Source organism: Exophiala aquamarina (genome assembly GCF_000709125.1).
Source record: "Exophiala aquamarina CBS 119918 chromosome Unknown aczIA-supercont1.52, whole genome shotgun sequence".
NCBI lineage: Eukaryota > Fungi > Ascomycota > Eurotiomycetes > Chaetothyriales > Herpotrichiellaceae > Exophiala > Exophiala aquamarina.
In genome coordinates this window covers 1-24,303 of record NW_013550536.1, presented here as the reverse complement: position 1 = coordinate 24,303, position 24,303 = coordinate 1, and the positions used below count along the sequence as shown (strand labels likewise).

The following is a 24,303-nucleotide window of genomic DNA, read 5'->3' as shown; positions in this document are numbered from 1 at the left end:
AGGAGGAAGGAAAAGATCTACGCGTGGTGTTGATGTTTACATGCCTCCTGCTGACTAAGCAGCAAGGCTGCCACACCCGTGCGAGAACCGTGACAATACCATCTTGGACAGCATTGCCGAACCAGCGATTCCAAGGGATTCAAATTTCTAGAGAAGCTTGCCGGCGCAAAGGAGGAAGTGGTAGAGGACGAGATAACCGAGATGGACATCTACAAGGATGAGATAGACGGACTGATCAATGATCTACCTTCGAGCGATTTTTGTGGGAGTGAAGAAAAATGCGACTGCAAGACCACTTGTCAGGCTCATTTTGACTCCATTCTCAAATATCAGACCTCCAGCCGTTCGACAGCTAAGCGGTGGTGTTAAGGGAGGGTAGTCATCTTGCCTCAACTAGCTTGGGATGGCCGTCAGCGGAAGAGTTCTGTCAGCTTACAAATATGACGGAGGGAGGCAAGGCAAAGACGGCTGGAAAACATGTCGATTTCCGCGTCTTATACTCCTGGCCCAGGGTCTCAACCTTGGCCTTCAACCCGATGCTAATCGTCCGTAATCTGCCGCACGAAAAGGCAAAAACAAGGCTTCATTCAGTTAAGGACGTACCTCAATCCTGATATAGCTGAGTTGCCCTTAAACTTTAGTGCCAAACTTTTTAAGTGCATGCGCATGTTGCAGGTGGCCTGGTCATTGATGCACATCAAACAACACTCGCGCCTCACTTAGGAAACATCAGTCAGATCTTCCACCATGTTATCCTCCTTCTCTCATCTAACACAGGCTTTTCCTTCGGGTTGCCGTCGATACTGGCCGGAGCAATCTGTCGTAATTGATTTGCAAATTCAACCAGCCAGTTATGATCGTGGTGCGTCCAACTTCTTTACCTTGTAACGCCCAAACGCAACAGCATCAATACAGTTGTCATTCGGTGGGTAGATATCTGCGCTCAATATGATTGATTTATATAGGTTCCCATCTCAGAAAGGCATCGATGTTTACCATGGGTATGTGCAGGCATTGAGGGGGAGGATTTGATTGCGCAGGATACGAAACGCCGAAACCTAGGAGTCTTCAATTCATATCGAAGAGATGCAGAGTACGTATGAGATTGAATATGTACCAAGTACACTTTGGAGCTGAAAAAGAAGCCAAAAAGCGATAGCTATGCAGAGCGTACTGAGCGCAGGCGCAGGCGCCTCCGGAAATTGGTGAGGGGGAGCTGGTCACTGCTTGGATCTACAGATTTGAATGCCGTTTTTGCGAAGGGCCTAGAATCCGGCGTAGTACATATGTTCCGTTGGGAATGCAGCCAACTTTTGTTTTACCCCAGGAGGTGGGGAGTGAAGCTTGTGGTATGTAAAGTGCATCCCGACCTCTTCTGCAAAGATACTATTTTCTCTAGTCTACATTTCTGGACAGCCTCTATTAAACTAAGCCTGTCAGTAAATTCCTTGAATCGCTCCCCCTGATAAAGTGACTTGCACAGTATTTTGTGGCCCTTTACTCAATATTGGACGGCTATCTAGCTTCTTCAGACTGGTTTGTAGATGTGTCACCCATGTAGCGAGATGCGAGCAAAGGGGGGCTCCAAATGTCCAATTCTGAATTTCAATGGCCATGCTAGGGAAAGACGAGAATCCAATGGGATTCCACCAAGATGCATCTTCTCTTGATATGATGATACACTTTGCCTGCCATTGCGAGGAAGTGTTCAAAATCTCGATTTTGTGCCCGGCTGGGCTTCTCCTCATCATTTTCTCGATCTCCTCGGACGTTCCCACAGCGATCCAGAAATGGGTCGTATCAATGCTTGTGTCTGGAGTGATTTGGCTCACAATTGGAAGGCGGGTAAAGTTGAAGTTGCCAGGGAGGTTGTCAGCAACGGCAATCCGAGCCTTATCTTATTAATCCAACATTTCCTTGATAGTGGTTTATCTACTTACATTAACCGCATTTAGTGCAATCTTAATAATCAACGGCGCACCCAGAAACAATCTTAGCTGGTTATCATTTAGATACTCTTGAAGTGCCTGCACATATTGAGTCGTGCGTGTTGGACTGGGCTCGCTCCCCATCGCAGGTGCGTCATCGCGTGGCCAAGCTCCGGGGACGCTCATGGGTATGGCTATTAGCTGAACTAGATATATTTGGCTTCTAGTCGATATATAAACTCCTTGAGCTGTTTCTTAAATCACATCATTATTGTTCCGTTGAAGAGGTCCTTTCCTCAGGCAGCAAGAGGACAGTATGCCAAGCCCTTGGCGCTAAGATTGATTGGCATGTAAAGCAATGGTCTCAAGTTGCGTCAGACAACCGAGATTGCCCCAACAAGTCTGGGCTAGGCTCGCTTGGCGCCGAAGAGTTCGAAAAAAGTTACTTCAAAAGACAGCACAGGGACTTCATGAAACAGCGGGAGGCACTTTAGCCTGCCAAGAATGACTATTCAGAAATTAGGGGATGGCCTTGCAGCTAGAGATTGAGATGGACTAGTGCCACAGAGCCGAATGCCAAGGATTTGACTACCAACCAAGACAACCGACGTGAGCGGAGCTGGCGATCGCATTTCCATTTTCAACATCGGTATGCGCGCTAGGTGCCCATCATGACGGTGGTCGTTAATGATTCCTAGGACGTTTTCAGGCCCTATATCAAAATATTGAACCTTCCGGGCCATGGGTACGGCTAGCAAACTGTTCGGCGAGGACGGGCCTAACGCCCAGCAAGAACGTCAATCGGCGAGTTTGGCGAACGACAGTCCATGCTCCAAATCAATTTGTGATACGTGAACTAGCTATCCCATAAGCGCCTACACCCAACGCCTCGATCCACCCCACAGCACCTGCTCGTCAAATTCTCCGTTCTCCTTCGTTTCTGAGAGATTTTATTTCGTCGACGGTGCCCCGAGGTAATATGGCCACACATATCGCAGGGCGGACTGATCCAGGGATGGCCCGCCCTATGCGGACGTCGGCGTTCTTCACTAGTCTCGGACCGGTCCGTCTGACCTGGTGAGGTGCCTTGGGAGTCTGTGGTCCGTCCTCGCCGTAGTTTTGAACGCTCCCACTACTTCGTGCTCACTCAACGTCGACCATCGCCGCGTCCGAACTGCCATCCTCCCCCGTAGGAGACCCACCCATATCCAGCTCGAAACTGATTCGACCCGAGAGGTGACCACTCGACGCGGTCGGAGTATTGGATCGTGTGTAGCAGCTCTTGTAGTCCTCATCATCAGAGGAAACGTAATGATAGGAGCGTGCCTGGCCGCACGTCGAGCACGTCTGGCCGTGGTCTCTATGTTCTGAGGCTGTGAAGTGGCAGCATATCCCATCGGGCTCCCGAATGGGGTCTTCCTCTGGAGCGCTTGGGGGATTCCAGAGCTTTGCTCCTGTGTCCCACTCCATCTGCTTGTCACTCTGGTCCACCACACCACCGCGACAGGGAGCACGACCGGCGCCCTGAGGTAGTTTGACCTCTGGCTCCAGCAGGCTCAATGGCGATGGAGATTGAGACCGTTGATGGCCACCCGTTGAACTACGGTGCTCGTCAGGATCATCATGGAGGTTGGGTTCGACGAGGACCACGCTTACTCATGTGAAGAGGCTGAATAGGGGCGGCGGCCTTCAGCTGGACCCATTCCCTGAACGGGGCTGGGCGAGGTGGAGATACCCGACAGGAACGGATGCTTAGACAGCGAGATCGCCATTGCTCGCCGCCGGCGCGGTTCCTCTTTCACCTCGCCAGCTCCGGGCTCGATAACACCGACGAGAGCCACATGCTGATGGAGTGCTTCTGCCATGGTGGCTCAATGTGACTTGGTTAGCTCAACATGCCGGGCCGCGCGCTTTATAGAATATCGTCGTCAACGAAGGCCGCTCTTTCTCAGGGTGAATCCGCTTTTCGAGGCCTCGGCAGCACTCGCGAGGGCCGATTTTCTAGCCTAGGAGGGCAGCGAGTCCTCGGTTTTCCAAGGCGGAAATTGTTGGAAGACAGACAATAGAGAGAAGGGTGCCGAGTGGGGGTGCCATCTGAGGTGGACTGAATTCATGAACCTGGTGAACCCTCTGCCCTGTGGTCCCCCACCCATCCAATTGACTCTGTGCGGCCTGAAATCCTTTTCGCTTTTCCTTTGATCCTCCAAAGCATTCTCCAATCAACGACTTGGTAATATTTTCCTCTCACCCGAGACGCAGGAAACCACTCAGGTCACATTCACCCAGGCCAGTCCGATTCGTCACCGAAAGGGGGCCTTTCCTGACCCAAAACGTTCCCTCTCTAGTGCTGTCCCATGTCTTCTACCGAATGAGTAGGGCGATGTGCAGTCTTTGGAAAAGCTACCCTGGCCAGTAGACTCTCAGGGAGTTCTGTTCGGTGATTACGCCGGAGACACGCAGTACGCGCTTTCAATTCGCGCACAGGGGCGGGTCTGATAGGCCTCGTCCAAGTTTGAGGACCACGTTGGTGTCGTTTAAAATGAAGGACGGTCCACGCCTCGCCGACGCCCGGACTGCAGCTGGAGGTACGCAGGAGTTCCGGCGAAATTGTCACGCTGCTAGGTCTCATCGAGGAGAATATTTGCCGTACTCCGCTCCACGGACCCGCAAAATGAGCCTCCTCAATTTACGAATGGGTCGACAAATGTTCGACGCCATAGATGACCTACGCGCCCAGATCCATGAACTGGGGAGCGAGATCCACGTGCCGCAGGTGATCGTGGCCAGTGAGAAACCCACCGTGGTGATCAACCTCCTGGAAGCTCTTTCGGGCCTGTGTCTGGAGAATCACGGCGACCTCTATGCCGGCCGGGAGACTCTGGTCTCTCTTCGTCCCGGAGAAGAGCAAGAAGTGGAGATATCCATGGAGCCGTGTCCTGGACGTCACGGGGATGAGTGGCCACTATCGGAGGAGATGCTCGTCATGAAGATGAGATACCCCGGTCTCCCAAACCTCAGTTTCACCCTGGTGAACTCTTCCCCCGCCCAGCTGCCGGTGGAATCCGGGTGTCACACGGTGGTGGTCGTGGTCGTCTCGGACCAAGTGGACAATCTGAACGCACTGCCCGCCGTGCGGAACGCACGGGAACGCGACCCCACGGGCGGTCGGACACTGGTCCTGGTGACGGATGACGCCCGGCATCAGCCTCACCAGCCACCGGAGATCGTGCCCTGGGTCCCTGGGCATCTCCCGGGGACGACTTCACCCGCCGGCGATCTCTGGACTCCTGAGTCGATGAGGGTCGATCTGGCGATGCGTCACCAAACACCTGCCTCTGAGCGCGCGACCTTGGTGGCATGGTTGACTCAAAAGGTGCACCAAGAACTGACCTTCTTCACGAAATCGACCGGAGAAGCCCTGGCCAACTGCCAACGGCGGCTCAAACGGTCCCGGCGGCGGCGTTCCTACCTGGGTCAGATAGGAAGAGAGCTGGCTCTCCTCTTGACGGGGTCGATCTCCGAGGACCCATACTTTGATGGTCCCGGCTCCCGTGCTTTGACCAGAAAAAGACTCGGGGTGGTGGTCCGTCTCCGCACCGGCGCATTCGAGAGCGATCTGAGAGAATCCATTGGTCGCCATGCGACCTGGGCACCGCGAGCGGGCGACTCGTTGGAGATGTGGGATCCACTGGCGCGGGACAAGGACCTGCCGCCGAGATGGTGGATGACCGACTCCGAGTCGACGGTCTTTGGGGAGTTTTCAGGCTCGACGCGGTTCCGGGAGGTCTTCTCCGAGCGCGCGGCAGAATGGCGGAAAATGTCCCACGCTTTCATCGACGATATTTGGCAGGCCGTTCGGGAGGCGGTGGATGAGGCCTTGACGTACGTGACCGATCGCGATGATTACGATGAGATCCACCGACGTGCCGTGATCCCTGCCATGAACGAGGTCGAACAACCCTTCCGTGGGATGCAGGCAACAATCCTGGATTCGTGCCTCACCGCGTCGTCCCTCGCTCACAACGAGCGCTTCACGGGCCTGACGTCCCGTTGGGAGAAAGGCTGCTTCGAGGAATGGCTAACCCACACACTAGATTGCGTGTTCGGGACCGACTCACCCACGACCCTGGGGGACGATGACCGGCAGCCCGTCAGTCGGGCGACTCTGCTCAGGCGGTTGCTGACGTATCGGCGCCCACAGATGGACCGAGCCACATATTTGCGGATGTATTGCCAGGTTCGCGCCACGCCCACTGTCCTTTTTTCAGTGGCTAATGTTCACTCGCAGGTCAAAAGCGAACTGCTGGTTTCTCAACTCCACGACCTGGTCGTCGAGCAATGCATATTGAAGAAGCTCCCGCTGACATTGGAGACGTCCATCTTGTCTCTTTCTCATACGAAATCCGCGCCCGGGGCCGCCGAACGAGAGCTGAGTCACCTCAGGACGATACGATCGGTTCTAAAGGGACACGGAATGATCTCTGAAGGTATGCCTCCTGTTAGATTCTCCCAAACATAACTGACCAACCCGCGCACCCACAGTGGACCTTCGCCCCGAAGCTGAGGCTCAGGAAGGCGAAGTTAGGGAGGCGGATGACTTCGCCCTGGACAGCCCAGAAACCGCTCAGGTTCAGGCCGCAACAGAACTATTGGATGATGAAGGAGGCGATGTCAGGATGGTACAGGGCCCCGAGGACCGTCACGTTGACGGGCCGCCAGGGCGCAGTGAGGTCCCCGGAACCCCGAGCTCGGTTTCATCGGCAACCTCAAGCCTCTCAAGCCTCGACGCGAGCATCGTCCGCTCTCCGACGGTGCCGCGAAAACGTCATCGCGGCGACATCTCCGACACCTAACCTGGGTGTTGGATATCCTTGGGCGAGTCTATCAGGATGGTGATGAGATCTCTGCCTCTTGCCACTGTGCTCTCTGTTCTAGTTTATATACAAACTAACTAGGCACTTGGCCTCCAGGAGCCCCGTTTTCAGGCATTCCAAATGCTGAAGCAGTGGCGTGTGCACGGGTTGATAAAGGAGGCCATTGTGGACGACAGCCACAGAGTTTTAGTATCTGTACTTTAGCGTACCACGTTTTTGAAGAGTAACCACGCGCTAGTTGAATCTTGGCGTCACTTGATTCTCTCGGTTTCTTTCCTACCATCCTTGTCGAGGATCTTTCCATTCCCTCATTTTGCGCTCCGTACCGGCTTGGTAGTTGGAGGAATGAACCCTGAGGTCTGCGCGAGAGGTCATTTTTTCATTGGTGTCACATGACCACTGCTTGGCACTGTAGTGCTTGGAAATCAACGAGTGATTTGAAATCATGGAAAAGGGGCTCACGGAGATCAAATGCGTCATAAATTTGTAGAGTATAGAAACAAGAACAGAGTCTACAGGATTGAAAGAGGGAGATCTCATACATGTTCGAGTGCTTGCCAAAAGCGGCGTAGTCCATTTCGCCATCAAGGAGTAAGTCTCAAAGAGAGCGGGAGGAGTACTGTATGTACAAATGCTGATGCAACACTCACAGAGTTTAAGTATCCATATTTGTCAGCGCGTCACGTGGGCTAGTTCATTGGCGCCAACACTCCTCTAGAGATACATAGCTACAGTACAACGGAGATGCACTCCTCAGGTAGATACACTACTGATACGGAGTGCCTTTTTGATGCGATTGCGGTCATACAGTACAGCACCTCAATCCCTTAATTTCCTGTGACACATTGAGAGCGGACTGCGCGAAGTCGTTTTATGGTGTGGCTTGCTCCACCCTGTCAGACACCTACAGTATTTCTTGCTCCCGTGGCCGACGGCTTATTCTCCCACATCGCGCTAAGCCGAACTGGGTGACTGTTCGGCAGGCCCTGCCGGAGGACCAGCGCCGCCGACTCCACGGGACTGAAGTAACTCCGCGTGTAACGCTCTCGTTAATTGACTATGGATCTTTTCCCTTTGCTCGTAGGCGTCGAGGTCCTTTCTCTGTTGCTCTATCTTCTGATACAGGACATAAATATTCCTCTTGAAGAGCTGAATCTCTCGATCATGATAATCGATCGACCTGCATCTCTTTTCGAGCCGTTGAATCCTCACCTCCGTGAGAATCCCGAGCTGCAAGTACGTGTTACTGATTTGACTAAGGCCCACCTTCAGTCAGCAACGCTACCCCAAAGGAAGGTGCAAAGTTCCGAGTCTTGAACAACATCGCCAAGATTAGACGGGCAATAGGAAAGGCTGGCAACATCGTCGAGATGCCCAGGGTGTCTTACAAGTCCTCGCCATGCTGCGTGTCACCGGGGGCCACCTTCGAATCGCAGGGCGACAATCGCTCTGGCTCCCCTCTCGCCCTGGAAAGGCACTCTTCCGGCAGAAAAGTGTATGGAAACGAAGGGAGACTCGAGTCGTCGAACGTTGGTGTGTCATCCGGTGGTAAGCTGCACGGATCCTGCGAGGTGTCGAGTTCAGCTGGGCCAAAAGCGGCGGCCTGGGAGGCTGCCGCCGGATAGATTTCGTCCATCGTCAGAAGCACAGGATCTCAGATCGAGGGACGTCGCGGTTTAGATGTCTTTTCACGGGAGAGCGGATACGAGTTATCAGGTCCAGTTTTCGTCCCGGCGGCCAATGACAAGTTGCATGGTCGCTGGACGAGTCGTGAGTCGAATAATGCACGCAGTGTTTCCCGATCCACGACTGGTCGACGGATCAAAGAGGATTCTCGGCTCCTTGGGGCCGGCAAATGAAGGGAAAGCGAGACATTTCAAAGGGTTATCACGGCCAATGACCGTCATGGGCTCTCTTGCGGAGGTCTGCGGAACAAATGGACGCCGGTCCCGAGACATGAATTTCGGGCCACCAACCCCGCCTCCCCCGCCTTCCAGCGAATCACCGAGTGTACGGTGCTTCCTGACCAATACATATCAATGGCAGACGAGGTCGTTGTCACCTGCCTACAAGAAAAGCACCCGTACGCGGTTTATTTCCATACTTCATTATTGCACTACGCATTCTCATGCTTCAGCCCCCGGTTCACGGAATGTCCAGCAAGTCAACTATTTACTGTATTTGCGACTTCAGAACTGAACCGATTCGAGCAAGGCGAATTGTTATGCTCCGGCCAATAGGGGATTTCGATCCACTTACGGAGTTCCTGGGCTTGACTTCTGATCTTGTCGGTCCCCAGGCCATTAGAGGGCGAGGTCTGTTGCCCGATGATTGGCTATCATGGACAGTCAGGTCGATCAGCTTGTCAAATTGGGACGTCGGGGGGTGTGGACAAAAAAGCATGTCCTGAGCGTTTTCTTGACGATCCAGCGGCGTCCCTTTGCGTGGTGGTGGCCCTCCTGAGCCGAATTAGCTACTACTCCCTGTCGCGCCTTTCCTCCGCGGGACTACGGAGGACTCACCAAATGTGGATCATGCATGTTCTCCAACCTTCGTGTAATCTCCCGTTCGACTTTCTCGTAGTCGAACCGGGCGTGTTTCGGGCGTTGGACGGTCATCCAGAACAAAGGATGGGCTTGTCTTCGTCAGTCCGAACGAGCAATGGAATCGCGCCGACCGCCACACACCTATCCTCATTCTCCCATTCCAGTCGAGCCACAGATGACGAGGACCGAATTCGGCCGTGGGGAAGTTTCTCTCCTTTAGGACTTGAAACATCCGGCCCATCTAAGAACGGTCAGAAGAAGCAGGGAAACGGGCGCTCGACCTGGAGGAAATCCGAGCGGCGCACAGACCTCGTGAAGGATGGCATTCGCATCGACGGCGATCCCGGTCCCGAGGATGTCTTCCACCGTGACATCGTAACAGTCGTATATGGCATAAGATCGGCCGGACCAATGCACCATCTCGTAGCATTCGACGAAATCCTCGTTGGGCAAGTTAAGGCCCTCGGCGTCCACGTAGCGTTCGGCGTCCACCTCCTGGATCAACACGTTTCGATGGCTATGTATGTCCTCGGCTTGATGGACCTCCTGTCCCCCAATGTCTGTGGTGAATTGAACGCGATACCGATCCCACAGGTGCGTTTGTACCACATTCACCCTTCGCGGTGTCCGGGATGCCTGGGTCTGGCGTGGGCGTGCGACCACTGGGACAAACGGTGGCACTGCTCGGCTGCCCGGTGACTCAAGAGACTCGGCTACCGGGAGATGTCTTGGGGAGGCCGGCCCCCCGTAGGGGTCGTAATCGCCAATGAGGGTGATCCGACTTGACCGTGCATGATCCTTCCCAGTTGGTCGCCCTGGAGGGCGAGTGCTGTCGTCCATCAGGTCACATAAGATTTCCAAGGAGGGCGTACACGGGGAAGAAACCCGCTGACAGTGTTTTCTAACTTCTAGGAACGGTTCAAAGGTTGGTAAGTCGATACTGGTGAAATTTTCGCTCCCCTTGGCTACTCGCGAGCGCGTCGTGAAAATATGCTCCGTCAAACAGAGCTCCGTTTCACGACACGGGTTGGAATTCAGCTGAAAGGAGGGTCCACGGATAAGTAGGCGACACCGAGATGGTGCCCCTCGAGTCCTAGAATTTGGGTCACTATGGCGCATGAAAATTGGCCGGACGGGGCCCCTCGACTGGGTCCAACCAGCATTCGTCTCCTCGTCGCAATCGCAGACCTCGAAGCGTACTCGACGAAGCTCATCTCAGATATAACCTTCCGTGGTGGCCCAGACCCGCGGTGGCGGGTCGTCACCGGCCGAAGGAACCAAACCAGCCATGATAACGCCCATAGTCGTCGGTCTCCTCACCACGTGTGCTCTCGCGCAGACCGGTGATGCAGGAACCACGAGCCAACGGGCGGATTTCGGTGCATCTTCTTCCGAGGATGGGTCGGTAGTCACCGTGGAACTGCGGATGGTCGACTGGACCGCGATCGGGACGGTGGACATATTTGACTATCGTAACGCCCAAGTCCAGTCGCCGGTCACCATCACAACGACGGTGGTGGTGACGACCTCGGAGACCCTCGTGCTGACGAACACGGAGACCCTCGTGCTGACGACCACCGAGACCGAGCACGCCTCGGTGCCGGCGCCAGCGTGCTCGACGGCGAGTTCTGACGAGCATGCGGCCAGCATGTTCCCTCCGTTCGCCTCGTCCTCCACGAGGGAAGCCTCTCCGGCAGGGCCATCGTTCCTCGTCGGAACGTCTAGCGGGGAATATGGCGATACCACGTCGTCTTTCTGGGCTCTAAGCTCGAGCAGCACAGACGACGGCGAAACGGACACGATCAACTTTGGTCCACCTCGCCCGAGTCAGACATCATCATCCGCCGCAGGAAATTCCACGACCGGCTATTCCGCCGTCTGCACTTTAGCCGCCTGGCCGCCTTTTCGAAATGGAACCAACTCGACGCAAGGTTTGGCACCCTGGAACACGACAAACGGAACCTTGGCCTGCAATTCTGCGTCCGCTGGGAACTGGAGCTGGCTGACGCAGGCGCCGCTGGCCACGGACACTCGAGCCAGCCCCCGCCCTCCGATGGAAGTGCAGAGTCTGCTGTCCTGGGCGAACCCTGCGGCACGGGCGTCCATGCTGACGACCGGTGCGGCGGGAGTTTTCGTGTGGGCGACGGGATGGTGGTTGGCCAGATGAGTATTACCCGGTCATGGTGCGGTCGCGGTTCGAAAAGAGGGAGAGGTTACGGTTTATAAGTGACCGAAGGCTCCGGTAAAGTGTCTGGGTATCATTGACGGACGCCAGTGGTAGAGGGGGAGAGGGCGGCGTGGACATGTCGTTCGAGAAAGAAAACTCGATGGGGTGGAAAGGGCCAAGGCATGGGGAATTTGTGAGACGGTCGTTGTTTCTCTGATCGCACACCAGAGCGTGCCTTCACAGTCTTTGTTATCGCCCTGGACCACATAGCTCGATTAGTTTAGCAGAACCCTTTGTGGAGCATGGAGCTCGGCGCCCACATCTCGAGACCGGCGTGAAGGATGCGGTAGCCGCCGGAGAGAGAGAAAATGCACCCCAGCACAAGATCGCGGTTGAGTTCTACTCGCGAGCACGACCGACAGAACCGTCGCCGCGGTTGACAAGGCTGAGAGATGATATGGTATAAAACCTAAGCCTCTGACTATACGACTCGATACGGGGGGGATGGTGCTCCCATAGTTTCCCGTTCCTCCTGGCAGAGTACAATCGACACTGGCGAGGAGGATGCGATATTCTCGAATGGGTGGATATGGTCACCCAGAACCTCGTTGGAATATCTAATTGCTCGACCTGCCAACCTTGTGCGGGACAAGGTTATCTAGCTCAGCCACCCGCCAGAAGAGGAATTGTTGAGCGAACAGCGGATGTTGCTTGCGGTCGTCATCGGCTGACAGCCTGGAGCGTGTGCGACTGTGGCTTTGCCAGCGCAGTGAGATGCAAAATATTAGCCCAACGCCCGTCGAATTCGAGATCAAGCCATCAGCGAGTGTTTCAGGTCCCACCGACACGCCGAGTCGAAGGAGCCCGTACATGCCAAGCCCCTGGATGTTGGATGAGTATCAGTCTTATTCCTTTCAGTTTTATTCCTTTGAAGTCCTTGGCAGAGCCATCGTGAGGAATTCGACTTTGTTCAGGTGCAGGGCTGACGAACACACCGCCCACAACCACGGATCATAGTGCGGATTACTCGAGGAGCAAACCAGCTGCTTGCCAACCATTTGAGGCTGTCCTGTTACCGGACGAGCGAGATTCGTCTCCAGATGTGAAATTTCCCTGCTGTCCCTGACACCATCAACTGATTCCTCAAAGCCATCATGATACCCATGGCGATCGACACTTCTCCTACCAGATCAGCCCCGAAGAGATGGAAATGGTCTATAATCTGGACATGGCCAAGGCCAAGATCCTCGAGATCGAAGGATCTACCATCGAGCTGTAGACCTCGCTCACCAGCGTGGAATTCCAGCCTTGGCACGCAACCTGCCATGACTTAATACAAAATTCTGTCATAGCTCGTGATACAGTGCAGTAGCGCCCGGAACGGCGGGACTCTGGGAATCGTGACCCCTGCGTTTCGTGCGCTTGGGGGAATCAACACGAGCAGATTGCTTCTAGGCTGCGAGCCCATGCCAAGCCTCACGTGAGTCCATGTAACAGCGGCCTGGTGACCCCTTTTTCCAATACCGTACGAGTATGTAATGCGATTTGAATGAACAGTTCTTCTTTCAGACCCTCAAGAGCCAGTATTGAGGGTTTCGCCCCTCCTCCCAAACGGGTAAACCCCGTTTGGCCTGCACGTTGTGACATCGAAGGAAAAGATGTAGCGAGGCCTCAGGAGCCCAGGACGGACGTCTAATGTTGCCAAGACGCCACGACAGGAACTTGGTAAATTAGTCATCACCGCGGCTGGGATTGGTCTTGACACTCGCTCGATCAAAGTAACGTCACGTGATGACACACAAACCCCATTGTGATTGGACAGGCACTGAATATCTATCCCTCTAAGCCCTTTTGAGAATGGCGCATGGAGCAAGTCATCGCGAAGCCGATTGGACCATAAAAGTTCGGCTGCTATTCGTCGGTCAACTTGCTGCGGACGTTGTTAGTTTGTGAGTGTCTCTATGGCGTGCATCACGGAGCGTCCTCATTGAGTGGGGCGGGCACAGGAACGGCAGTCGATATAAATCACCTTGCCATACATATTGAACAGTTTTACTGTAATGACGCCATCCCACCCACTCACCAGGTTCCTCAGAGTCGATTGTGTGGAGGATTGTTCGACCCTGGCGCTCCTGTAGTGATCACACTGATTACATTTGACCCAGTGCGAGGCGGTCCAATCTGCCCCCGACTCGTCGATAAATGGCGCGTGAATCAATTGGGAAAGTGATGTGCAATCCCACGGGCCATTGCGAGGCCATCACGATGCCCGCAGGACGGCCCTCTCGGCCGGCGCTTAAGCAACCTGCACGCTCAAGGGAAGACTACCTACTTGGAATGACGAGGAAGGCGTGTCCGTTAATCTTGGACACGATAAGCCACCAATCGCGTTCAAGGCGGTTAGTCCCTCGGATCCAGATGATCCTATCTACCCTTTCAATGGTCATTGATCCCGAGTGGGAGGCGTCTCGGCATGGGCCCTAACGAGTTGAGGTCTGCCTCGCGGGCGGCTCTGCCAGGGATTTACACTGTTGAGGATAGGTGGACCCCCGTCTCAAGGTTGGATAACCATCCTACTATTGGACTTTCATCTGCGTAACTAAAGTACCTGTGGACATGGTCGGGAAAAACGGCACTAACGTCCTCCGTTGTGTTCAACAAAGCTAATCGTAATGGATATCCGTGGCGCCGTGACACGGGCCCCATCAGCGACTTGCTGCACCTGCGTCTGTCCCATCACTCCGCCCGTCGTGCTCTGCGACTTAATAGTTATTCTTCCATCAGCTAAAGATGGCACGACCGGTGGGAGAATCTGTCATGGTCTGCGGGTCGCGTGAAGTCCTTCGAATCTCTTCAAATCCTGTTCAATATTCTCCTGTACCTTCTTATCAGCCAGCCAGTGTTGAAGCCGCTCTTTTGCGCCCTTCGTGTCTTTTTGTACCATCAGTTCCTTGATGTTCTTCAACTCGGGGTCCCGGTCCGCTCGTCGCAGATAGGATTGCACGACTGTATACTGTCGTCCGCTTTTCCAATCTGAATACAAGGCTTGAACATTTTTGAATATTCCCTCCTGAGTGACGTCATTCACGTGGAAATAAAGGATCAGCCCCATGATCACGTTATCATGTGGCACTTTGCCTCGCTCGTATTTCTCCCTCTCCACGGGGATAAACGTTCTCATTAGAGGCAACAATTGATGTGCGTAAGGTGAAGGCTCCCTCGTCGTTTCTTCAGCTATCCCGTGGGTGTTGGATCTCGAAGTAGGGAAGTCAACCTATCCATGCCCGCTCTTTGATCTCGCAGTCGCATTTATGTATGATCTCACCTTGACCGGAGGGGGGCCTTCAGCCCGACCACTTCCCGGTTCGGCGAACTCGAGGTCGCCCTTCGTGCTGAATCTGGCAAGTCCTCAAGTACCAGTAAGGCCAGTGGGCGTCCATGCGGCAGCAACTGCGGCCACCTGGTCTTCGCATCCAACATCAACAGGTTGCCTGCGCTCTTCGCTTCACTGGTGACCGTGTTGAGCCCGGGCCTATCCCTCCATTCGTTTGAGACGGCTGAGGGGACGGAGTCAGACCTCCTCAGTGCCAAGTGAAAGTCAGACTCGGGCCTTTCCCCCACGCTGCTTCTTTTCGAACCAGACCAGGAACATCTGTTGAGTTCTCCTGTTCGAGAGGTCCTTGAGGGACGCTCGTCGCGGGCGAATTCAAGGTTCCTCGCCGACCCCGCCCATCACGTCCATCATTCCCGTCATCCAGCGCAAAGGCCAGGGAAGGAGAGCTCTCGAACTGAGGTTGGGCGTGTGATGCTAATTGGTCGCATTTCTAGCCAATTTGATTCGCTTCCGTCTTCGTGCCGTAACTCACCACGGCCCCAAGGTAGGTGAAGCTGTGGAATTGCCATTGGTCGAGGGCCGCGAGCCCCATAGCGTCGAGCGGTCTGTGGTACAGAGCAAACCTGCTCCACGTCGTCATCATTCCGGCTCCATAGAGACTTTTCAGCGAAGAAGCGCGCCTGAGGTGCAATTAGACGAATAACCTTTATTACTGGGTGGCCTGCGGCACCCAAGCTAGCGCATTGGAGTCTACCAGAATTTCGTATGAGGCAGTGTTCAAGTGATTTATCTCGCTCTTCCCTTGCGACGAGCAGCAACGTGGTAACCTTTGCTGCAAGGAAATCACTACCTCATCTGCACTGACTATTGCTGCATGTCTAAGCCATGAATTCTCGAATACTTTGATGCGAGACCAGACACAAACTTCGGTCACCAAGTCGTAACTGTTCTATACAAGTAGGCAACAACACGGTGGATGTGTGTCCCGGCCCAAGATATTACTGGTTTCAACCGCTGAATCATCCTTTTATCCAAATAGGAGGCTATACGTGAGGGTTCTACTTGGAGTTCCTGGAACTCGTGACCACAGGGATTTTCGCCTTGCCTCAGAGCATTGAGCAAGACCCGAGGTAAATCTCCGCCTTCAATGTCCAAAGGAGACTTAATAATTGACCTTTCTGTGAAGCGTTCATTGGGGGAGGGAGAATCAATTGCCAGTTTGATCAGACCAATCGACGCGGACTCACGAATAAATGTTCCCCTATAAGCTTAAGATACTATAGTGCTAGTTCTGATCATATAAAGTTCTAGACAACTATATAGCAGATAGATAGATCATAGGCCTATACCATGACAAGGCCCCCCGCCGATCCGAGCAGCTTCCCCACCGTACCGAGATATCACCACCGAGGTGAAGATATTCCCAGCCGCCATACCCAAGGCAGCGTCTACAAATTCCCACTCAGAAACAGACAGCTCATCGACTCTCTTCATGCGCTCCAGCTCTTCCAGAATGAGCCGTTCCGTCTCGAGCTGTCTGCCGTAGCACGTGGCCTTCGCCGTGTCGGAAACGGTGCGGTCGATCTTTTGCACAATAGCCACGATATTGATGAGATGCCTAATTTTTCCGCTGCTGAAATCTCTCCACTCCTTCTCGTAAGATGCAAGATCATTTGCAATTGAGAGATGGTGGCCAATGAGGCGAAGAATTTTTTCTAATTTCGCGCTTGAGAGGTCAACATCAGACTGGAGAGAGAATTTGAGACAGGCATATGAGAATCTAGCGTTCAAGTGGCTTTAGCTATTAACCGCTCACGTAGGGTAAGGAAATACATACGGCATAGCAACATCGGCGTAACGATACTCTAGGTACTGCTGGACATCGGTGAACTCTATGACTGGTGGGAAGTGCTGACAAAATCGAGTCAGGGCGGCGACGACGTCCTCCCCACCGTTGTTCTTTAACGCGCGAGATATCTCACTAATTCGTGCTTGTAGTGGGCTATCGAATACGCTATTAAGGACGCTCCCTTCGATCCGTCTGATAAAATCATCTTGGACGCGTTTCATCTATAGAATGTTAATTCAGTAACAGGTGATGAAGGGGAATGGATCTCTGCGTGCTACTTACATGACCGAGTTCCGTAGTTTCCCATATATCTAGAGTTATAAATCCATCACAGAGTTAGTTACAGGCCATTTAGCGTCTCATGATACACCGTACCGTCAAAGAGAATAATGAGGAGAAGGACTTGTGCTAAGTACTTCGTTCTCACCTCGTCGGCGTAGGGAAACATATACGCGGCGAACCGGCCATAGCGGTCGCGGGAAGGCGTTTTCAATTCTTTTCGGGCAAAGTCGGCTAGTGTGGTGCTGTTTGTGTTTTGAGGATCATTTAGACCAGCATCATCGGCAAAGAGATGGAGTAATTGGCTAGTGCTTTCCAGATTGACCTTCCAGTGCTTGTTCTGACGTAGGGCTTTAAGACCAGTATACCACGGAATGTCCGTTAACCACGGATATAAAGGAATACTATTTTGTCGCCGCTTTTCGTGATTTCCGTCGTAGACCGGGGCTTTAAAGTCAATTGTAGGTGCCTTTCGGTAAGGATGCTTTCCCGAGAGGTAGTTATACGCGTAGTTAATGGGAAGAAAGTGCGTTCGATGCTGATGAGAGACTAGGGACTCTAAATTGAGATTGTGGCGTCCAGACGCCATATTTACGAGAAATAGGCTCCGTCGAGAGAAATAGCTGACAGTACTAGGGCAAGGGCAAGGGCATTAATTGATCCTAATATATACTATTAATGCCTAGGAGTCATTCGTTAGTTTTAGTCCTCGGTGCCTAATATCTCCGTGATTACCTTGCGATAAAATTCTTTTACCCCACTTAAGGTCAGATATAAGATACCTGTACATTCTGCCTCAGGAGGATCAGAATGTAGCACCTAAAATCACTATTCTGTGTAAGCATTTACTCGGCAAGTTTCTTAAGCCGCAAGCTAAGGATGCAGCATCCCTGGTGCCTTGGGTTCCTAATATCGTTAGTAGTGTATTGGATGTGCAAGGGGCTTTACCGTCTGACCTTCCACCCTCTCGCGTCATTCCCGGGCCCTAAGAAGGTCGCAATCTCTGGCCTATTCGAGTTCTACTATGATGCCATTAAGCAAGGCCAATATTTTCGAAAGATCGCTGAGATGCACTCGAGATACGGTGCGGCCACGAAACATTAATGGCATTCGCTGACATTAACGTCTCTCTCCGACCCAGGGCCTGTAGTTCGAATCGGACCAGATGAGATCCACGTGAACGATCCACAATACATCCGGGAAATCTATGTCGGGGCAGGGCAAGCTAGGGATAAGTATAAGTTTTACACACAACAGTTCGGGGAAGTTGAACCCCCTTGATATATCACGTTCAATGTTACTAATACGGATGATAGATTCCCTAGTGTCTGGACTCCTCAACCAGCTTCTCTTATTATAAACTGACAGGCTGGTGGCAGGCGTCCTTAACGACAGTTCCCCACGAGCTACACCGAAGCCGGCGGGCTGCGATATCTCCATTCTTTTCTAAACGCTCAGTCTCCAATCTTGAGTCAGTCATCACAGGGCTCGCGGAGAGGCTTTGTCTACGCCTCAGTAGCTATTCCGGGACAGGCCTACCGGTGGTCTTAAATGATGCCTTTAGCTGCTTCGCCACAGATGTCATTACCGAATACGCTTTTGCTCGTAGTTACGACTTCCTACAAAACCCTAATTTCCTCCCGAATCTTCGCCTTTCCCTTCAGGGCCTGATGGTTTCGGTCCACTACGTTAAGCATTTCCCTTGGATTCTAGGTATCATGGATCTTTTGCCATTGTACTTTAAGTTTCTTCAGTTTCGGTGAAGATGGACTGATGATAGCAGCACCGTCGTCGAATGGGTCGACCCACGGGTGGCCCGGCTACTCCAAATGCGCAAGGTAACCTCCTTCTGAGCCTATGGACTGTGCTAGTACTCTTTCGCTCACTCCTCTCGCCGCAGGACGTCAAGGCCCAAGTAGAAGCCCTCGCGACGGGTAAAAATCAGAACTTTAGAAACAAACACCATCCGACAATATTCCATGCGCTTCTCAGCATAAATGCGCCCGCGAGCGAGAAACTCCCTACTAGACTATGGCAAGAGGGATTTCTGGTCATCGGGGCCGGGACAGAGACCACCGCTTTGAGTAAGGCCTCGGGACCTTATCCTTCCCTCCTCGTAAGCTTCTAACCATGATGACCAGTTCTCTCAACGACGATGTTTTACCTGATCGACAATCCTCGCGCCTACAATAAGTTAAAGCAAGAGCTGGTGGTTGCGTTTCTTGATATCTCGACCCTGCCGACTATTGCCGTCTTGGATCGCCTCCCATATCTGATAAGTACTAATCTTCTGCTCTACATATTTAAGGATTAACCATCTTAGTACAACGCCGTCATCCAGGAAGGCCTTCGGCTGGGCGTTGGTGTGGGCTCTCGGCTGCAGCGCATTTCTCCGACTCACCCGATGAACATCGGACACTGGACGATTCCTTCTGGGACACCAGTAGGTATGACGAGCATCCTCGTCCATAAAAACTCCGAGCTCTTCTACGAGCCACACGATTTCATCCCCGAACGCTGGATTGAGAATCCGCAGTTGGATGAATACCTCCTGAGCTTCTCCAAGGGGTCCAGGCAGTGTGCTGGGATCACGTTAGTTCTGTCCCCAATTGCCAGACGTGCGTATGCAGCTAACTTCCCCTAATCACTAGTCTTGCTTACACGGAGCTCCGGATTGTGTTAGCCACGCTGATTCGGCGGCTCGACTTTGAACTTTTCCAGACAACGATCGAGGACGTGGCCATTGAACATGACCTTGTTACGGCAAATGCTAGGCTTGGATCTCAAGGAGTTAGGGTTCTGGTGAAGTAAGGAAGGATACTGTCTGTTTGGGCTGACATGCTTGAGTACGTCCCTAACCGCTATTAGATCCTGGTCACGCCTACCTCTATATAGATAGCTTAGACCATGGTGGAGAAAAAATGTGTCCCAAATTGTTTGGGGTATAATGTAAGTGCATAGCGAGCTACGCACTTTGCGCCCCATATGTCACCTTTATCTTCTTTCCGCTATGTAAGATAAGCAGTGGGAATTGGGATTCCGAGTCTTCAGCGAAGGGGGATCTGTCTTTGTCCACATCTGGAATTCCTCACCTCACCTATGTTTCCCTAACTTTCGCACCATGCATGTCGACTGTGTCCACGACGCTCGTATTTGATAATCTGCTGACCTTACAAGGATCTCTTGAGCTAGGAGTAGAACCAATGACCATTGCTACGTAATTCAGAAGGGACATGTTGCGCAATTTGGGAGTCGAGCCATGGGGAAAAGCCCTAGTCGCCTCCAGTGAGACCCCAACGATTGACGGATGGTGTCTCGCCCATTATTAATCAGCCTTCACTTATACCATCTGTTCATTATAGTACATACGTATTTGATACGCATAGAAATGGAATGTATAAAGTTGCTGGTCTGGGTGGCGCCCGAAATTGCAGAGAGTTTCATAACCCACTCAAAACCTGGAAACTGCCATAGCCTGTTTTGTTACCCAACAATTCCTCACTCACTCTGCGAACATCACTCACACTTCTCGAGTAATACTGCACCTGCTAAAACAAGCTACACCCACCGAAAAACAGCAAACAGTAAGTTCTCCGTGGCCCCTTCCAACCCTCCTTCTCATAGTCGCCAGGTTTATTGAATTCCAAAGATGGCTGAGGAACAACATCCACCCTTGCCTGGGCCTCCACCTACAGGACCATTGCCTAAACCTCCTAGATGGCGACATACTCACCCAACACTCACGGATATTCATCGAAGGGTCGAATGCTACAGAAAGAACCTAGCAGCGCCAATCGAGTGGATATAGCGTCGTCAGAAGGGACGAGCCTGTGCTTAAACAGGAATCGGTTGCGAAACACCGGAGATTATAACCCACATTCATTTGAAAATTTTCCTTTGTCACTAGAAAATATACGGTCCTGTGGCCGGTGCAATAAATAGCTAGGTATTAAAACCCTTCTATTCTCGCTCTCATGACGTTTTAGATTCGCACTAGACTCATCGCGTTATGGACAATACATGTATTTGAGTGACTATAGTTTTGCCATCAGTCTGGTCTCACGCTAGTCACGATGGCCTTTGGCGATGTTTTGGGAACTCGTTACAGAGAACTCCAACTAGAAGTCTATTCGTAGCTCTCCTTTAGAGTGTTGTAAAGTAATCCTCATATCTGAAGGCACAATTATTGACTCAGCGGCTTTGATAGTACCTCTCTATTACCAGATCGATCGGTTCATCCTGTGCCACTCTACTCTCATAGGTATCACAACCATTGAATCGCGTTCTCATGACACTTCCGTAAGCTCCTAGCCCGAAGATCTCCAGATAATCACCTGCTTTCGCATCCGCGGGAATATCCCATGGACCGAACTTGTCTAGCGCATCACACGTCGGCCCATAGAGTGTGAATGGTATATTTCCCTCCATAGACGGTGGGTCGCGGAGCAGTCGAGTAAAGTAAGACCAATTGAGGTGTCCAGCATCCGAGAGTGTACCGTATACACCGTCGTTGAGGTATAGAGAGGATCCACGGCGTTCCTCAATGCGCAGGAGCATTGAATGATGCCACGCTGCAAGACATCTGCCTGGCTCGGCGAGAAGCACAGTTGTCGAAGGAAATTTCAAGCTGTGGAAAGCACGGTATATCTCCTCCAGGTGCTCGGACGGAGAAGGGGGATCCATGCCCGGGTACTTGACGCCAAACCCACCACCGACACTGACGAAGTCGACTAGAATCCCAGCCTCCAACAACAAGACGTGCGCCTGTTGGAGCCCTCCTGCAAAGTCTCCCGAGCCCATCACCTGGCTGCCGACATGAAAACAAATTCCAGTCTTGTTCCTCGACTTCCGCACTGCCTGAAGTAGCTGTTGGGCCTCGTTCCCGGAAATACCGAACTTAGACTCGAGGCTTAGTTTAGCATGTCGTGATGCAACCTGCAATCGAACAAATATGTTCAAGTCAGCCGCACGGCGGGTGGCTGTGGCAGTTGACCGGAGAATCTTGTCCAATTCGTTGCCAGAGTCTAAACTGAAAGAGCGGACACCATGCACGAAGTAGGCTTCACGGATGGCTTCCGCGCTTTTGACCGGATTCATGAAGCACAGCGTTGCCTCTGGCAGGCGTTGTGATACCAGTCGTACCTCATTAATGGAGGCTACGTCAAACCAAGTGACGCCGTTGTTCCAGAGAATGTCCAGTAAATCGGAGCTGTCATTGGCTTTGACAGCATACATTGTGTGGCCTTGAAAACCCGCGACGAAGGATCGAACGTCTCGCGCCGTTTGGTGAGGGTGAACGAGCGTTACGGGGTGTTCAGGTTTGAGATCCTTAGCGATTTGCAGGGAAGTGTAGGGCGCTTTCTCGGGTTCTAGAGGCCTTCGACGCTGGAAGAGTACCAGACGATTCATGATGTGCAAAATTCGAAGTAAGAGGGCGGTGACAATCGAGCGAAAGAAAGACACCTGGCGAGCCTCGCCCCGTTGTCCTCGGCCATTACCAGTCTGTTGCCGAAATAGTCTCATATCCCATAAAGAAGCCATACGTAGAGGCTGTTGCTCTAGGAATGGAAGAGATGGTACCGTTGGGTACAGACCTGTGGTACCATTAAATGAACAGATCTATCAGAGTTTCATACTGTACTGTACCTATAAAACAAATAGGTTCAATATGTATCTCTGCCAGCTAGTTGGCGTCACGGCCTTGAATACTTCTTTTATCATTGGACAGGCATTTCTCGGCAATGAGAGTACAGAAGCCTATGCATTTGTTGTTCGGTGGTTAAGAGACTACTACAGGAATACGGATCTGCCTGACCCATGTAGTATAAGTACTGATAAGGCTGGAGGACTAATCTCTGCCCTCCAGGCTGTGTGGAACAGTGTGCCGCATCTCCTATGTATCTGGCATATTAACAGGGACATTGAGGCTCACTGCAAGCAACTGTGGTTGAAAGAGGTTTATACCCAAGAACCGGTACTGTACCGAACATGGTAGACCGAAAGATCTATGTCGAGACTCGATGGAATGAGCTGAAGTGTGATTGGAACAAGGTTGTTAGAGCAATAACTCCTCTCCACTGTGAGGCTAGATGGAATGATCTCTGTACGAAACATTCACAGTACAACCAAGAAGCCGTGAACTACCTTACAAACACTTGGATGACGCATAAATGGCACTTTTGTGAGGCTTGGACAAGTCGGATTCGACACTTTGGGAACGCCACTACATCCCGAGCTGAATCCGCACACAAGGCTATTAAAGCGGACCTACCACACAACAAGCTTCATATTCGACAAGTGGTCAGGCTCTTTCAAGGCTATCTTGAGCGCCTTAACGATAGGATTTTGCACGAGGTGGCTCGCGACAGAGTTCGAATCGATTTAAAACTACGCCTGAACCCCTTGTTCGATAATCTTCATGAGGTAATCAGCACATTTGCTATGGTGCAGATAGTTGAGCATATCAACTTCATTAAGACGCGGGATTCCACTAGTATTGGTATCTGTACCAATACGTTTACCCAGACAATGGGACTTCCATACCTGTGCTGAAAGACGTTCAAACGGTCGGTCTCTGCAGATTAACGACTTCCATGAACAATGGAGACTTGATCGAATAAATCAATTACCCCCGATTGATCTCCTCAGACGTATACAAGATCCTTTAAAAGTAAGATCAGGATACCGATCGAACCCCAAGATGCCTATTCAGCAGCAACGTCGGGAGCCATGCCGGGTAGAGCATGTTAGGAACTTGATCGATCCACCACGGCCTCAAGAGGTATTGAATCGAACTAACGCCCCCAGGCGACGTCCAGAAAAGCCAACTATTGGTTCATCGTCGAGGGCTGCTGCAGAAGCTGTCGACCTAACGAATGAGGAACCGATGGAGGACATAACCGGCTGGACCTTCGATAGTGTCTCAAGAGATATCACGTTCGGTGGATTCATTTGGGCCTCAGCATTAGCTGATTGGAATTTTATCGACACCCAGGACGCTTCCTGGGCATGTTCTATGGATAACGAGGTCTTTTACGCACCTGACCCGGACGGCGTACGTAATCCGATACAAGAACTATGTAATTGGGTTGACCCTGTCCAACAAGAGATAGACCTATCACTCGATGAGCCTGTCCTTGACAGCACCGTCTCTCACCACCTTCTGGAGACACGAAAACGTGTGGTGTTCAACTTCTGTAAACGGTATTACAACGAGCCAGTGCCTTGGTTACTGTTGTGATATGAGGCTCAACCAACTATCATGATATTGATGAAAGCCTTATGGAATTATTCCGCGTGCTTGGAAATTGTTAGGAAGCTTCTAGA

At 52.2% G+C, this 24,303-nt stretch overlaps 3 protein-coding genes across 3 annotated transcripts; 1 reads left to right on the top strand and 2 right to left on the bottom strand.

Annotated features, from left to right (window-relative positions):
- Positions 1-16,184: 16,184 nt before the first annotated feature.
- Positions 16,185-16,629, bottom strand: A1O9_13070 (uncharacterized protein; the record flags this gene model as incomplete). The annotated part of the gene is made up of 1 exon (XM_013398016.1): positions 16,185-16,629. A coding segment is annotated over one exon (445 nt), but the record flags the coding sequence as incomplete, so codon positions are not given.
- Positions 16,630-18,118: 1,489 nt separating this feature from the next.
- A1O9_13069 (uncharacterized protein) lies at positions 18,119-19,788 on the top strand (the record flags this gene model as incomplete). The annotated part of the gene is made up of 7 exons (XM_013398015.1): positions 18,119-18,243; positions 18,357-18,712; positions 18,761-18,815; positions 18,878-19,061; positions 19,119-19,228; positions 19,301-19,569; positions 19,629-19,788. Coding segments are annotated over 7 exons (1,259 nt in total), but the record flags the coding sequence as incomplete, so codon positions are not given.
- A 1,380-nt stretch (positions 19,789-21,168) lies between these two features.
- A1O9_13068 (uncharacterized protein) lies at positions 21,169-22,386 on the bottom strand (the record flags this gene model as incomplete). Its single annotated transcript, XM_013398014.1, has 1 exon — positions 21,169-22,386. The coding sequence occupies one exon, from the start codon at positions 22,384-22,386 to the stop codon at positions 21,169-21,171; it is 1,218 nt and encodes a 405-aa protein (XP_013253468.1).
- Positions 22,387-24,303: the final 1,917 nt, after the last annotated feature.